We start from the raw sequence: 17425 nt of genomic DNA on the forward strand, positions 1-17425 counted from the left end.
CCCCAAAAAATGCACAATATCCCTTTCTTTTCTGTTGCACTGTCTGATTATCCGACACGTCTGCACTTCAGGATTTTCTGGCATTACTTCTGCACCCCCTCTTGTTTCAAAAGTCTGTGTTTCCATTAGACGTTTCATAGTAGTAGTTCACTGTTGGCAGCGAAAGAAGGCAGACTCTTCTCTCCTCTGTTAAACGGGGTATAACTGAAATAAGCGTGCTCTAAAGCAGGGATGTTAAAGGGAGTAATGTTTGGTAAGTAACAGAAAAGAGGTAGAACGTGGATGTTATTTCTTCTAAGAAGAATGTATCTAGCTAGCATCTCAGGGGTTTGGTGGTTATTATCTATGAAATGTAAGCCATGTGTTTGAAAAATATACTTCCTTTACCTTTGTTCTGTTGAAGCCCCAGAATCTGCATCAGGAAGAGGTGATGTTTGGAGGCATTAGAAGCTAGTTCAGAAATCCACTTGGAATGAGTCAGGCAGTTTTGTCTTCATTTGCTGAGCAGCCGGAGTAGCTGTTTTTCTCCTGTCAAAACAGATGTTTGCTACATCTGATGACAATTAAAATGGCTTAAAGTGAAAATTCTCAAAAGAATTAAGAATCTAGAGACAAGGATCTAGTCCTGCGTACTAGATCCTTGTCTCTGTCCTGCAGCGAACACTGCAAAGTTAGCTTGCCTTTGGGAACATCAAGCAGTCTAGACAGAAATAGAACAACACTAGTTGAACTGGTTAACTCCAAAACTATGTCAAGTTGAGGACTTGGTCTCACCCAAGCTTGTGCTAAAAGTTTCATCTTCAAATGAATGGTTTATTTGCTAGGCCAAGCTATGGCTGCTACTCTAGCTTAAAGGTGTAGAATTGCTTAGAAATTTACTGCCGTTTTGCATGAGAGTCCTTTAGACTTTTTTTGTGTGTGCTGCAAGTTTTAAAGCTGGAGCAACTTTCAGTGCTTTGAAGTTACTCTTTCCTGGCATGATAACTTAATTATTTTTACGATACACTAGATAAATAAGAGAGAAATTCCCACGGTTACGTGGGACCAGGAGCAGTTGCCATTTTTTGTGCCCATCTGCGTGTTCCCTATTTATTAATCTCTCTGCCTCACTTCTGCATCCATAAGATACTTTCTCTTTAAACCTGTTTGTGACACTGGGTTGATTACAGCATCAAGTGTCTTGAAGCTCAGGTCATACACACAATCTGTAGATCGCTTGCTTTTATATAGGAATTCCTATTTTGAAATTCAATATCAGAAGGAGTATGCTCTTTCAAAGGATAAGGTGATAATAATATTGACAAGACATAGGTGGTTGGGGTTAACAAAGATTTTATGCTGGAGAGGAAGGAATTGCTGTACTGCGGTGAGGCTGGGCCCCAGTGCGCTTGCCGAGGCTGGGTGTGACAACCGGCATCTGTACAGCGTGTCAGTGCGTTCAAGGCTCGTTCATCCCAATGGGATTGTTTGTGCACAGGTGAGCAACAGTCCAGCTGTATAGATCCGTCCGATGCCAATGTGCATTCACCTGTCACCTCATCTGTGTTCACACGGATCGGAATTCTGATGTGGATATTTCCAGACCTGACATGGGGTCAGACTAGAGCCTGATGCTTGGAAAGTGCAGGCTGGGGCACTGATGGAGTGAAAGGGCTGAACTGATTCTCTCTCTTTTCTTTTCAGGGTTTGATGCATTCCAGTGGGCCTGTTGGCCGCCACCGCCAGTTGATACTGGTTCTGGAGGGAGAACTGTACCTCATTCCTTTTGCTCTCCTGAAAGGCAGTTCCTCCAATGAGTACCTCTATGAGCGCTTCAGCCTCATTGCAGTGCCATCCATCCAGTCGCTGAATCCCAGCTCCAAGGTCTGACATTGCCTTAATAAAACCTCTCTCTCATAGAACCTCTCCTGTGGGGTGCAGGTTCCTATACATGCTAGAATAGCAGCAGCTCTGTCCTGCTGTGCCAGATGCAAGAATAGAAACCACAAATGTACCACCTTCCCGAGGCACTCCCAGTTCTGATGAGCACATTGAGCACCACAGCTGTGAAGTAGATTCTGATGTAGTTCCTGCAGCACAAAACCACAGCCCCAGGCATGCCAGGAAGGACAAGGAGAATGGATCATTTGGATATCCTCATCTAAAGGATAGCATGTCCTGGGGTGTGGAACTACATGGCAGACTGCAGAAATGTAGGTGTTTGTGATCAATACGGAGCTTCCTTGGCAAGCTGACTGTTCTATCATGTTCCTGGTATGTTTACCTACATTTTAGCTTTCTGTGTGGAGAAGGCCACTAATGTCTCGTGACACTGAAGCTATAAGGCAAAGCGAATACCAGAGGCAAATCCTACAGAAGTATCTTCATGCTGATGTTTCGCATCAGCATTTCTAAGGCCCAGGTCTCCAGGCAGAATGCCCTAAGTCACATCTGCTCTTTGCTGAGCAGTGTTCTGCTGCGTGTCTTGGCTTGCACTGGGTTAAACACGGTCACTGGAACAGCAAAAGGGTCTGAACCTTGTCAGCATTACTGATGTGGGGATTAGGCTTTTCTGTTCAGTATCAGGCCCCAGTAATCAGTTGCATGCAGTACCATGCTGCTGGCAGTGGTGATACTGATCCGTGAAATACAGGTGCGAGAAACCAGTTAGTGAGTGATTACAAGTAGTCTTCCCGTAAGGTGGGAATCTGGGATCTTCTGCATGCTTTTAGCTCTGCTACAGCCCTCAAAGGGACCTGGGCTAAGACTGTTGCTTTTTATTCTTATCTGTTCACCCAAAATGTGGGGATAGAAAACTTGACTGGACTCAAGTGGAGATGTTCCTTGGAATAGTTAAATGGAAGAAACTAAAGAAACGCAAAGTTTTTATGTAATTATGACAACCAGACTTCTGTTTAAAGCCAAAGAGACAGGATATTTTATTACCAGCACCATAACAAACAGATCTTTGAACCCCGTTTTCTCTTTCTCTCTGTAGTCCCATGCAAGGAAGAATACTCCTGCTTACTCCAGTTCTACCTCAATGGCAGCTGTCATAGGAAATCCCAAGCTCCCTTCAGCAGTTATGGACAGGTGGCTATGGGGACCTATGCCCTCTGCAGAAGAGGAAGCATATATGGTATCCGAGTTACTTGGCTGCCAGCCTTTAGTTGGCAGTGCGGCAACAAAAGAGAGGGTCATGAGTGCCCTCACTCAGGCAGAATGTGTCCATTTTGCAACCCATGTCTCCTGGAAACTAGCTGCTTTGGTCCTGACACCCAACACTGACAGCAATCCAGCCAGCAGCAAGAGTTCTTTTGGGAACCCCTACACAATCCCAGAATCCCTTCGGATGCAGGATGATGCCAGTGATGTGGAGAGCATTTCAGACTGCCCTCCTCTTCAGGAGTTTCTCCTTACAGCAGCTGATGTCCTGGATCTGCGGCTTCCTGTCAAATTAGTGGTTCTTGGCTCTTACCAAGAATCCAGCAGCAAAGTCACTGCTGATGGAGTAATTGGCTTGACAAGAGCATTCCTGGCTGCTGGGGCTCAGTGTGTCCTAGTGTCGCTCTGGCCTGTTCCTGTGGCTGCTTCCAAAATGTTTGTGCATGCCTTCTACTCCTCCCTCTTAAATGGGATGAAAGCCAGTGCAGCCCTTGGAGAAGCAATGAAAACTGTACAGAGCAGCAAGCAGTTCTCCCATCCATCCAACTGGGCAGGTAGGAAGAATCTGCTTTTTGACAAACAAGATGGGGTTTCTAGGAAGCGCTCTTATGCCAAATTGTTTGAGTTAAGCAAGGAGCGGTGCTAGCAGGTAGTTGGGAGTAGTATGTGCCCTGTGCTCTCCCAGAATTCAGCCCCTGTGTTTCACACTCTGATTCATCTGAGTGTGGTTGAATGTCAGTGTCATGGAAAACATCAGTATTTCACTGTGTGTAGTAAGTGGGTTATGAATTTGATATAATTTCAAGCAATTGTGAGGTGAAGTATGTTTCCCTGCAATGGTTTCATGACTGGAAAGAAATAATGTGCAACATTGCCTGTGTTTGAAATCTATAGGGTCAAGTTTCCTGTGTACTTGGATGGAGTTAGCTGGAGAAAATTTTCAGAACCTTCTCCCTGAGAATTGAGTGAAACTCTAACAAGGAGGCAAGAGTAGTACTTCTGGAAGTTGCAGGAGCAACCAGTAGCTGTGATTTCTGTGACATAAACCTTGTAGGGCTTACTCCTTTGGTCCTTTTAGGAGAAAGGTTTCCCTTGCTTCCACTGGAAATTCCTCAGCAGTGTAGGCTCTGGGGTGGAGTGCTGGTGCTTGCTCCTTCTCAATTAGATGAGTGAGTTGAGATTCAAAAATACAAAGTCTTGGAGTTCAACAGTGCTGTTACAGGGATATGTACAAATAATCTGCATTTTTTTTCCTGGCACAAGTCCTGGTTTTTGAAAGCTGCAGGCATTCCCCAAATGGATTTTTTTGCACAGGCAGCAGTACCATGTTGTTTAGATTGGGAAGCTGTTGTGAGTATGGCTCTGATGTAAACTGTATGTAGCTGGAGGAACAAGAAACTCTCTAGAGCTTGTTAAAATGAGCACTTGGAGTTAGTCTGACAGAGTGATTTCAGGCTTGTTGAGTGCAGCGTTAGGACGTGATTTAGACAATACCAGATGGGAGCTGAGTTTAGGTTACAGTCTACGGTTCAGTTTGTGTTTTATTTTTCTTCCAAGATTTTTCTGTCTTAAAAGAAAGAGCATTAAAAAAAAAAATGTGACTGCTTCCTAGGCAAAACAGAATGAGCCATGGACATGGGTGCTTGGCATCACCACCAAGTAGAGGCTTCCAGCTACTCAGGCTGTCTTAGTACTGCCCCTTCTGTGGTATGTAAGCAAGTTCATTACACACAGTCCCTGACTTTCACCTTTAATTCTTGATGGTGTCTCAGATAGAGCACCAGAGCGAGGATGGGCAGCTGCATACCTCGCTGCAATGGATGAGAAGGGGCAGGCAGAGCTCCTTGTGCTGACATTTGAAGAATCTAACACTTAAGATAGTCCATAAGCCAAGACAGGTTTCTGACCAAGACAGGGAAAGCTTTCAGTTTTGAATTCTGTTTCTGCGAGTGCTGTTTAGCATCTATTGATTTCCGCTGCTGTAAAGGAGACATGGAGCATGCTAGGACAAGTTTAGCTGCAATACGGTGTTTTTCTGCTTGCTTGAACAGGAAAACTGTTGATTTAATAGAGGATGACATTAAGAAGCATCTAGAAGCTTTCTGGAAGTCTGTGGGACTGGGCAGGGAGTGGGCAGCTGCTCTGGGAAAAGAATAACACTCTGCAGGGTGCAGTAAACCATCATTCCATTAGTCTGAGAGGGCAGAGGATATCTGCTCCTGTTTTGAACATTTTCTACAACAAAAGGAGATGCAGTGTCTCTTATTCTGAATCCTGCAGGCTTCATGCTTATTGGGAGTGATATGAAGCTGAACAGCCCTTCTTCGCTAGTAGGACAGGCCCTGACTGAGATTCTACAGCACCCTGAAAGGGCACGAGATGCTTTGCGTGTCCTGCTACATCTGGTAAGAGAAAGGAAACACTACCACACTCAGCAGGCACAGGGAGGGACATTGCAGCCCATGTAGTTGTGAGATAATGTTACCTGTGGGTATGCATCTGTAAATGATGAATGGGAAGAGAGACACCCTGATGTGTAGCCATTCACAGCTGAATATATACCTTCAACCCTTCTCCCTTATAAGGTAGTCTCTTGTGAAATCTCTGGGTCAGTGGGAAAAGACTGGGACACCTGATGGAGCGTCGGGAGCAAAAAGAGGCAAAGCAAGCAAAGTCTTACATTGTATTGTGACAAAATCCTCCCTTAGCTGTTGAATTGGGTCTCTGCTTTAAAAGTGAGATAATAATTGGGGTTAATTGTTCTACAAGAAGATAGCTATTTGCAGTCATGGAGATGCAGAGCAAGGTGACCGCTGTCTCTTTGCATTCTTGGAAGATAAGAGGCACTTTTGTCCCCATATGTGCCAGTAGCCTCTTGTGGGGAGCAGCAGGACTGAAGCCAAACTGCCAGATGGCTAGAATAATCTCTCATGACTTTTAATACTTTTCTTTCCAATGTGTCTTCCGTGGTCCCACAGGAATGTGGAGTATCCATAGGATGAGAGAAACCTGTTAATATTGCTAGGCATCCCAGTTGCTGGGTTTTGTGGACACACATCTCTCTTTATTGTTTACCGTATAGCTGCAGACTCTTGCCTGGTAATAAGCAGCATACGCAAAAGACCGGAACCTGCATGTGAGCCATCTTTTGGGGAGAAATGCAGCTGCCAGGCTTATAGGAAACTATCACAATCAAACTGGTACTTAGTTTCCCATGGCGTTACTTTCCCCAGCATCCCAGAGGATATTGACATCACAGTGATTTTACAACTGTGAGTGCTGAGGTACTGGAGCCTCTGTTTTCAAGGGCACTAACATCCTTCTCTGTAAGACAGGCCAGGTTCAACATTGGGTTTGCTGTCTCTCAGCCTGCTTTTCCTGTCTCTTCACTGTGTAAAAAGAGGTGGTTAGTAAAAATCTCTTACAAAATAAGCTAATGCTGTATTTTCCCCAAAGGTGGAGAAATCATTGCAGCGAATCCAGAATGGGCAGCACAACTCCATGTATACCTCCCAACAAAGCGTGGAGAATAAAGTTGGTGGCATTCCAGGCTGGCAGGCACTACTTACTGCGGTAGGATTTCGGTTGGACCCTCCAGCCAGTGGCCTCCCAGCAGCAGTGTTCTTCCCAACCTCTGACCCTGGAGACCGGCTACAGCAGTGCAGCACCACCATCCAGTCCCTCCTAGGTAAGAAGCAGGCCAGCTGTGGGCTCTGTCCTCATCTGTCCAAGCAGACATCGACCTTTCCCTGCCTTTCTTTGATGCAACCCTGTAAAGTGGTGACGTTTTACATCAGTGAAACAAAATTATTTAATGGGGTAGAGGTTCTAGAAGTAAATGTTTATGAAAATTTTGTGATAGATGGGAGTCATTTACTACGGGGTCCAGTATCTGAGAAGTATGATGTGACTATTCCTTTCTCCCAGCTCTTGGTCAGAAAATGTATAATCAGATGCAAAGTGGGAAAACCTTTTGCTTTCTGAAAATTGCTACTTCTTCCAGAACAGTTCAGTGATGTGGAGGAGAGGTTTTAGGAATTAGCTGAGTTTGTGTTCTGTTCAGGTTGTTGCATTTCTAGCAGTCAAGAAACAGATACTGAACAATCCCTGTTTCTGCTGATGTTTTTCAGGTTTGCCTAACCCTGCACTTCAGGCACTTTGTAAACTTATCACAGCTTCAGAAACAGGAGAACAGCTTATCAATAGGGTGAGTTGGGAGGTTTTCCTCCAGTACCAGTTTCCAAATGGTTCTTCCCAGGTCAGTAAATTCAGAAATGCACAGAATGGTTTATGCCCTGGTTTATCAACCCAGAGCTTGCTAGGAGACTTCAGGGTTGAAATTCTAAACTTGCCTATTTGTGTGAATGAAGGTGTGTGTCCAGAAGAGAAAAATGCAGATATGTTACTGGGCTGCATGGCCTTCGGTCTCCCCATTCAGTGACAGAAGTGAAAACATGATACCTACTGCAGTGAGGGGGAAGCAAAACATGGGAAATGAGTGGCAGAGCCACTAATTGCTATTTGGCCATCCTGTGTAGGACCCATGTTGGCTGGTCTTGTCCACTGCAATTGTCAAAGTCCCAAGGTATGGTTGACTTTGGACAATGCAAGGTTTGTCAGAAAACTTACTGAGCCTCTGCTTGTCCTGGTGTGCATGCTCATAGCTCTGCTGGAAGGACTCATGGTCTTTAAGAGAAAGGCAGTGCCACCTGTGGCTATGGGACTCCTCCCTGCTCCCCCAATCTCCTTCACATTCCTCCCTCTCCCCAGTCTTTCTAGCATGCCTAGCCTAACCTAACCTTTCTCTGTGCCACCAGCCTGGCTGGCTTTCCATTACATGTTTCTTACTGTCCTGATTGCTCCTCTAATGAGGTTTATCTTGATAATTTGCCTGCTTTAGTAAATGAACACACTGCACATAGTGAATGGGCGTATAGCTCACTTTCTTTTCCCCTTTCCCCGTGCAAAAGTGTTCTAGGGAAGTACCATGGTGGGTAGCTGGGATTATCTCTGTAGCTTCCCAGGGCTCCCCTTCATTCTGTCATGTTGAGTCTGTCTGCACAAAATGCAAAATAACAGCCCTAGCTTTGTTGTTGCCCACTAAGAAGCCTGCTTTGTCTATCCATTAGACCGAGTCTGCTTCAAGGAAGGGGTTTCTTGTTATCATCTACAGTAGCGCATGAGATTTTTCTAATGGCTTGTCCTTTATGGTATTTTGCTTTCTTGCTTCAGCTCTTTTGTCAGTGCCTGAGACTTCTGTCATTGAATAGCAGGGTTATTTTTTCCTCATTGCCACCAGAGGGAGGCCCAAGTAGAAGGGATGTGATGAGTAGAAGACAACATTCCGATAGATAGGAATGTGTTACAGTGTCCATGAGATTACTTCACGATTGTCTTCTTGCCTCAGATAATTAAATTACCCAAGGAAAAATACTCAGATGGCTGTACACAACTGACAAAAGAGGCACTCACCATTTCCTTAGCTGCCCCATGCAATAAATATTGGCAGGGGTATTGCATTGTTTTTGCAAATGTTCTTCTATAGCCCAAACCCCAGGCAGAATTTCCTTTTGCACAAGAGTCTATCCAGTTACAATTTAGGGTTTTTCAACTTATCTCTCCCTTCCTCTGCGGTTACTCTGCTTTTTTCCCCTCCTTCCTCTCAGCAGTTCAGTTGGTGAGCAGCTAAGTCTCTGCCTGTCCCAAAGGAGAGAAGACTTTGTTCAAAACTGGAGCATAATGATGGACAGTTCAGTCAGTGGGTGTTGCTTACTGTCTTTCCCGAATGGGTGATAGGCGTCATAAGGGAGCAGGTGCTCTTGGCATTAGTGAAGCAGCAAGGCAGGGAGCCTGATCTTTTGCTCTGGATAGAAAATGCTTATTTTTAGTGCAAAACAGAAGGCAGGAACCACAAAAGAGAGAACTTCAGTACTACCACATGTGCAAGGAAAAGTTAGGGATTGCTGACTGCATTAAGTGCCAACAATGTATCCCAGAAAAAACAAGAGAAGGGCTTGTTTTATGTACAGCCTTCTGCCAGAATGTGGGTTGGCCTGAGTATCTGCCTGCTAAGTGTCTGAGTTGATTGTAATGAGCTGGGCACTCCCAGATTCCAGCTGCCTGTTCCCACGCTGTTGGACTCCTGATTCACAGCTCAAGCCATTTCCATCGCTCCCTTCTTTCTCTGGATAGAGCATCTTGCAGTCAGGATGCTGGTTTGCATGTGGATGTGTCACTACAGGGTTCCCTATCACAGGTATTTTGTAGCACAGAATAACCTGTGTTCTTTCTTTCTTTTCTCCTCTCTTTTCCTTTCTTGTTATCTGCTGCCCGAAGGCTGTTAAAAATGTGGTGGGAATGGTGAGTATTACATGCACTGGGGAATGACACTGCTGTGCAGGATAAAATGCCTTGGTCACTGCAGACCTATTTCCCTGCACTGCAGAGTTTCAAGCCATTTCCAGGCCTGGAATTTGCTCCATAGTGCTACTGTGGAAAAAAGACTGTAAGCTTTTGTGGGTTATAAGAGATGGGTGGTCCTGAGGTTAGCTGGTCCCTGATTAATGACTTTCCATCCTTCCTGCCCTGACTGTGTTTTTGAATTACATGGGATCCTGGCACCTTAATTTGTGTCAGATCTTCATAAACACTTTTTTTCTCTATTTTGCTACTCCTGTCCCTTGGGCACAGTTGAGAAACTTCTTTCCTGGAGGCCATGGAGGTATTAGGAAAGTCTTCCATGGTTTCATATGACTTGTTCTGCCCAGTTAAATGAGTTTCTTGGGACTTGCATAAGGAGTATGGCTCAGTCATGGAATGGGCTTTAGTATATTTCTGTGAGCAGCCCCAAAGTATCTCTTTTCTTTTCTTTCGCTTCACAGGTTTTCCTGCTGTGCTTCCTTCTTGCTCAATTTCCACTGGCCACACCCCCCAGCCCTCACCCCTGTTCTGTCCCTACCATTGCTGCTGTTCAAGTTTGCCCATTGTTGCTGTCCCTGGACTGTCCCTCTACCCAGGCCTTTTCACGTCACTGTTCTGTTCAGGAGCAGCAGCTGAATATATGAGTGTACAGGGAAGGGGATGTTTGCAGTGCATTTCCTTAGCTGTGACTGTCGGAAAAGCAGTGATGTGATCTGTAAGGAATGGCTAATGTTTGTATTGTTATCTTCAGCTGCATCAAGTCCTGGTTCAACTTCAGGCAGGCGAGAAGGAACAAGATTTCTCCTCTGCACCAATCCAGGTTTCCATCAGTGTCCAGCTCTGGAGACTACCTGGCTGTCATGAGTTTCTGGCAGCTCTAGGTAGGAAAACACTTCTTTCCATTGTCTTCCTGAAACTACTGCTAGTATCTCATATGGTGGCTTGAAGTAGTGACGAGACTCACAGCTTTAGATTTGTTTGTCTGGGTGCACTTTGGTCTTTGCATTTCCGGATGTGATCCCTGACTGCCCAGTACGTCTCTGCCAGTTCACATGCACAGAGCTCTTTTGCTCGCTGGTTGGCCAGTGGTAAGGTGCATTTTTCTCTCATGTACCAAACATCTGAGTCGGCAGAGCATGAATTTCAGGGTTGACAGCAGCTTGGTGCTGTCAAGTTGGTTTAACCCCTGTTTTTATTTCAGGATCCTGTTCCCCTCTTGTTCAAAATGCATACTTTTGAGTTTGTTTCTGGCATTCTACCTGAAGTGAACCAATCATTCCTTTGGCAGGGAAACCTGTGCACTGGGCAAGGATAGGACATACCAGGGTGATAGTATGTACCAGGGTCTACATCCTGCAGAAAAGACAGATGAGAACTAAATATCAAACTAGATTTTATTCTGGCTTGGACCTTGCTTAGAGTTAGTGAACGGGCATTGCAGGGAAGAGGCAATGCTGCAAAAAGAAACATCCAAGAAGACTGCTTGAGGAGCTCATAAAAGCCAGGCATCGTTTCTCACACACAGTCATGCCTCCGGCAGCCCAGCTCTCATTTGCTAAATTCCAAGGTCTGTGCTCTTCTTCAGACCCATTGCTGTGAGAAAACTTTGGATTAATGATGAATGGTAGGGGCACATGGGACACTGTCCCCTGAGATGTGTTTAGTATATCATTCCCTGACAATTCCAAATAATTTGCAACTAAAAAAGTACTGACTAGTGCATTTTGTCTGTCAGTTTGGACAGGAGTGATTTGTTTATGTGTATGTGTTCACACTCCATAAAGCTCCCAACACCTGCTGGAGAAGGTGTGCTAAATAGTAATAAAAACAAACCAACAAACTGTACATATTAGGTGAAGAGTCATCATTCCAGGACACTGCAGGATCTCATATCTTTTTGTTCTATTTGTGTTCTAAATGAGATCACACTTGTTTAAGACATTGGATCTTTCTATGAGGTGTGATTTTCTGCTCCATATTCCACTGCAGGTTTTGACCTTTGTGAAGTTGGCCAAGAGGAGGTGATTCTGAAAACTGGGAAACAAGCTAATAGGAGGACCATGCACTTTGCTCTACAGTCCTTGCTGGCACTTTTTGGTAAAGCTACTTACAGTAATTTTTGCTCCTATATCATCTGATGATTTGATCAGAATGGCTTCTGTTGAAATCTCACACTCTTACCTTTTGCAGAGATCGTACATACATCATCGCACACGTGTCATACAGACCATATAGCATACAACAGGTGCAGCAAATGTTATTTTTGTATGGGAAACAAACACTTAAGACTGGGCTGAGGCCAAAGCTGGGAATAGAGTCCAGCAGCTGGAGAATGTATAACTCACCCTTGGTTTTGAGATTATAAAATGATAATGAATTGACAAGTTTCATCTAGGATACCTGGACTGAGGGTCCTGGCTGTGCATTTCCTGGGCTGTGCACGTTTTTTTTCTCACCTAAGTAGTAGTTGGGTTTTTTGAAGTAGCATAGAGTCTGAGTGCATGTTTTGTAGAATTTCCTCTTAATTCTGATAAGCACATTACCTGGTTTTGTTGGATTTTACTGCGTGTCTAGTGGCATGTTTGTACTTTTTTTTTTTCTTTTTTAGATTCTACAGAGCTGCCTAAGCGCCTTAGCCTGGACAGTTCCTCATCACTAGAGTCACTGGCTTCTGCTCAGTCTGTTTCCAACCCTGTACCCCAGTATCAAAACCCTCCATTCTCTCCTACTTGTCCAGACAGCATTGCATCAGATGCCATTTCTGTGTATAGCCTGAGCTCCATTGCTTCTTCCATGAGTTTTGTTTCCAAACCAGAGAACATGCCAGATGGTGTGGGACACAGAGGACGCCAGGACTATGAGAGGCCTAAGAACATCTATCCGCATAGGTCTGCAGTACAGAGCCAGTTGTCACCACAAACCAGCACTGTAGCCAGCAAAGATGAGGAAGAGTATGAAGGTTTTTCTATAATCAGCAACGAGCCTTTGGCCAATTACCAAGAAAACATAAAACCAAGATTTTCCCCTGATCACAAACAGCCCAAAACTGGTCAGATGGGAGTCATTAAAGAGTCTGTCAACTCCAAAGGGAACATAAGTACCCCAAATTCTCCTGTTAAAATGACTCTTATTCCTAGTCCAAATTCACCTTTCCAAAAAGTTGGGAAACTTGCAAGTTCTGATACTGGGGAATCTGACCAGTCTAGCACTGAGACTGACAGCACTGTCAAATCCCAGGAGGACAGTAATCCAAAGCTTGATCCACAAGAGTTGGCCCAAAAAATTCTGGAGGAAACTCAGAGTCACCTCATTGCTGTTGAACGTCTTCAGAGAAGCAGCAGCCAAATAAGCAAGAGCAACAATTCAGATGATGGGGCTTCCACCCCAGCGGGTGTGAGTGCATTCAGATCTTCAGAGACCAGTGCATTCAGTCGGCCAATCAGCTCTAGTCAGAAGAATCAGTCTTCACCTCTTGCAATTAAACCAAAGCCTCCAACAAGGAGTTCATCCCTTCAGAAAGTGAGTTCTGGCTATAATAGCCCTACGACATCGGAGATGTCAAACAAAGAAGGCACAGGCCAATACAGTGGGCAGCCATCTCCAAGCTGTGATTCACATGGGTCCTTAACTGAGCAGCCTCACTTTAAACTGAAGTACCCCAGCTCTCCCTACAGTGCTCATATTTCTAAATCACCCAGAAATATCTCTCCAAGCTCAGGGCATCAGTCTCCTGGTGGCAGTACTCCATCTCCTGCTCTTTCTTATTCCTCAGCTGGTTCTGCTCGCTCAAGTCCAGCTGATGCCCCAGACATAGACAAATTAAAAATGGCTGCCATTGATGAAAAAGTGCAAGCAATTCACAACTTAAAGATGTTCTGGCAAAGCACTCCCCATCACTCCACTGGCCCAATAAAGATTCTCCGAGGAGCTCCTGGAACAATGACTTCTAAGAAAGATGTCCTCAGCTTGCTCAATTTATCTCCACGGCACAGCAAAGAAGAAAGTGCAGATAAGCTGGAACTAAAGGACCTGTCTATTGAGCAACACCTTGCTTCACCACAAAAGAACCCTCCAAATGGACACAGGCGCCCTGAAACTACAAATGCAGTGACGTCAACTCATTCTCTACCTTCCAGTAGCACTCCAGGAACCACGCGCCCCTTGAGGCTGCCATCTGGGAATGGCTATAAATTTTTGTCACCGGGAAGATTTTTTCCTTCTTCCAAATGTTGAAATGTCTTGAGTACCAGCTGATGACTTACAATCTTGTAAAAGTATTTGCTTCTGCCCACTTGCCTTTATCAATACAGAACCATTATCTAAGAAGCCGTGGTCATACCCACAGTTGGCAATGCACAGGAATGTGACAGATCGGCCCTGTCTGTCACTGCGTAGGAACATGGGCCTTACACAGATGGGGTTTAGTTTCCCTTATCAGGACCTTGGCCAGACTCACTTGATAACAGGTTCTATGTAGTGTTCAGTATTTGCAGCAACAGGTCCAATGAATCTAGTTGTCTGTTCATAAAATACTAGCTTTTAAGGCACCTACTTGTATTTCTTAACCTAACAGGAGGTTTTACAGCTGGCTTTTTATACAGAAATTATACATATCAGGGATTGGAGAGGGAAGTGAGAGGAGGCAGAACTTTCATGTATACCACAAAGAAAGTATGCACAAGTTTCTGCGTGGAGAAGTACAAGCCATTTATTTGATTGCTTTCAAAGGCTGACAGAGAGGACAAGATAACATACCTCTAGATATCTCTGCCAAGTTAGCCAAACACAAGAAGTTGCTGGCCATAAAACTCCATAGCAGCATGATACTGGCAGTTCTCTTGCATCATTTAGGGGCTGGTGAAACAAAGACAAGAGGACAGAGGTGCCCCATTCTAAAACCTGCGTCTCAGGTAACTTTTCTGGAGGGAAACCTTTCAGGTGATATTTTGCTGGTTGGTCTGCTCAGAAAGAATGTTTGGGGCATAATGAGCAAGGTGAGCCTCAGCGTGAGGTAGTGAGCGTGTGTCAGAGAGACAAGTTCTGGTTTTATTGAATGCTCTGAACTTTCTGGCACACAGCATTATGATGGTGAAATGTTCATCTTGGCAAGTATTTGGGCAGCATAGATGTCTTCTGTCTGCTACGTGTGCACAGAAAAGGGTTACAGACACTGAAGCTCAGAATGTTATTTTACAGTTCCACAGTAGGCAGGAATGTGACATCAGTGTATGTGATTTAGAAGTCACCTGACCAAATAAACCCTTCACTGATCCTGCTAAATCATTCCACATAGCTCATCACGGGCAGGTCTGCAAACCTTTCCCCTGCTGTGGAAGCAAGTTTCTTTTGGAGCAAGTATACCAGTCTAAGCAGATGTCGGTGCAGTCAGAGCACGTACGTGAGCCAACAAGCAGAGTGGCTGTATGCAGAACCTGTGCGCCCTCTGATCCGTGGAGAAAAGAGAACCAAGAGCACCCCAGGGGTGATGTGTAAAGTAAGCTTTCCTAGGCTAGATGGTGTTCAGGTGTTAAGGATCAAGCTGGAGGTTATTTCTTTTAAGCGGCTATTGAATGCAGTGATGTAATCAGAATCAAAATGATAATTTACATGCACTGAAAACTGTGGGCATGTGGTAGCATTAACTTGGCCACATTGCACACTTAGATCCAAGCAAAGTATTTCACAGGCCATGTGCTATGAAGTCGGAGCACTGGATCACCAAGGCTTTTGGTTTCTATTCTGCACTCCCAAAATTTGCTGAGTGACTGAAGGCTAATCACTTCACCTCTCCGTGCCTCGTCTTCCCTTTCTATCTAAATGGGGATAGTAATACCTACCTACCTCACAGAGGTGTTGTGAGGCTTAATTAATTAGGCCCTGAGTTTTAGCTGGATCTTAAGTCAACTTCCAGTCTTGCAACTGACTACCTGCATGGTGAGTGCAGTCAGCTCTGTAAATGTATTAGGGGCACATTACTGATGCAGATAATTGTTGCACTTATCATGTCTGGATGCTCTTCTTGAAAATATGGATCTGATAATTTGTGATTTTCTTAGGGATCTTGGAGGAAAAGCATGATAGCAGGACAGAGGATTCAATTCCGATACCGGAATATAAAATTACTTAGGCTCAGCTTACTCACGGTGCATATATCGATGCTTGCTTTGAGTGTATTCTAGAATGCACTGGTTGTGGGAGAACGTTTTCCTTTTTGCCATCGCAAGAAATTAACACAAGCACTAAAGGCAAAGAATATAGGGCTGTGTTGTTACAGTCAGCTAACAAGGGATGGATGATGACAAACATTTCAGTGCAGAAAGACAAAAAGAGTAGTTATTCATCTACTCATATTATGCAATGTAGCAAAACAGTTGAGTAAATCTGTTCAACTCATATGATGCAAGTTATTTGTACATTACATCTTTCTGTGATGGTTTGGTGCTAGATATCATCTTCTCCTCATTTGGCAGGAAAAATTAGAATAGTGGGCCAAAATGAGTCAGTACAGCGTCTACGCATCATGTAGACGGTGGTATTGCTGATCATGCAACTTGCTGTGGTCACAAGACTGCTGAGAGACTTCGTGTGACCTAATCTGTTTCTAACCAGCATAACTGTTTTAAAACGACATCCCAGGAACATCCAGGATGGAAGTGGGCAGCTTTTTGTTTATAGCAACAGCAAATACTCCCTGTAGTGCTGCATAACATGCCAGAAATAAGCCTCTTTACTTACTTTACTTCCATAACTAAAGGATCTTTTAATCTGTAGAAATTATATATTACCGTTTTGGTACAACCCATTTTCATGCTGCCAGTAGGTTTCGTACTGGCTTGAAGTTTTCAGAAAGAGCTAAATCGGGGCAGGGGGGTGGTTCTTCTGTTGTTTTTTTAAGGGGGGGGGGGGTGGCATTAGAAAAGGGAAGGGTTCAGATGTAGAGGAAGTTCAGTATTTGGGAAATTGGTGTTGTATAAATATGGAAGGTGAGTGTCACTAGAACAAGTCTTTTGGGAAATGTGTTTCCATTGACTTGACACAGGGCACTTCCATTGGCTTAATGAGAGCCATGAAGATGCATGCTTGCTCATGGCTGGGAGACACTTCACACACCTTGTGCCTCACTCCTCCACCCCCTGAATGAGAAACAACCCCTTTGTGAGGAAAAAAGAGTTTTATCAGGTTTGCCCAATATGTGGAAAAATTCAGGAAATGAAAATAACATGTTCTCCGTTTGGTATTAGAATTCCTTCTGTGGAGTTTAAATGCATTTGTCGTTGTTGTATTTGTGCATGGTACAAGTGACAACACTGCTTAATACAGTGAGCAATAAGAATTAGGTATTATCCACTTTCACATTAAACCTGCCACATGCAACCATTCCCCAAGGCCATAGAATGTATTTTAGTTTGGTTTTGCCCAGTACGTTTTACTGTGTGAGATTACAGATTTTTTATTGACTGTCTTTAGCTCCAACTAAATGGGAACAGTAAACAATCTCTCTGATCAAAATCCAGTTTAATTTGATTTTGTTGGTTAGCCTGTACTCTGGCCTGGTACTGATTTTCCTTCTTTTTAATCGTACCTTACTTACACAAGAAAAAAGCATTGAAGGGGTGCTACACCCATGTATATCACTCTAGGCCATATTTCCTTTCATTAGGTCAAACTCATTCTGTGAACATCTCTTTCAAGTTGCAGAATAGATCCAGGTGCACAGAAATATCTGTGAATCTATTAAGAAACACTGGTCGTTTCAGGCTAGATGGTAATAATGGGTTTGAGCAGTTTTGGGTTCATTGCATTGCCATGCTGTCCAGAAAGGCTGCAAATGTGTGTGGAAAACTTGGCCCCTCGCTTGCAG

At 44.2% G+C, this 17425-nt stretch overlaps 1 protein-coding gene across 3 annotated transcripts in view; it reads left to right on the forward strand.

Annotated features, from left to right (window-relative positions):
- TTC28 (tetratricopeptide repeat domain 28) overlaps positions 1 to 16254 on the forward strand; it is a 195312-nt gene extending 179058 nt beyond the window's left edge. For all 3 annotated transcript variants that reach the window (XM_075516443.1, XM_075516444.1, XM_075516445.1), the window contains 8 exons: positions 1684 to 1863; positions 2978 to 3698; positions 5425 to 5549; positions 6601 to 6832; positions 7275 to 7351; positions 10316 to 10445; positions 11554 to 11661; positions 12173 to 16254. In XM_075516443.1, coding sequence (XP_075372558.1) covers positions 1684 to 1863; positions 2978 to 3698; positions 5425 to 5549; positions 6601 to 6832; positions 7275 to 7351; positions 10316 to 10445; positions 11554 to 11661; positions 12173 to 13797 — 3198 coding nt within the window. In that variant the 3' untranslated portion in view covers positions 13798 to 16254. The remainder of the gene's footprint in view (positions 1 to 1683; positions 1864 to 2977; positions 3699 to 5424; positions 5550 to 6600; positions 6833 to 7274; positions 7352 to 10315; positions 10446 to 11553; positions 11662 to 12172) is intronic.
- Positions 16255 to 17425: the final 1171 nt, after the last annotated feature.

The sequence above is a fragment of the Mycteria americana genome, chromosome 13 (assembly GCF_035582795.1).
Source record: "Mycteria americana isolate JAX WOST 10 ecotype Jacksonville Zoo and Gardens chromosome 13, USCA_MyAme_1.0, whole genome shotgun sequence".
Taxonomy (NCBI): domain Eukaryota; kingdom Metazoa; phylum Chordata; class Aves; order Ciconiiformes; family Ciconiidae; genus Mycteria; species Mycteria americana.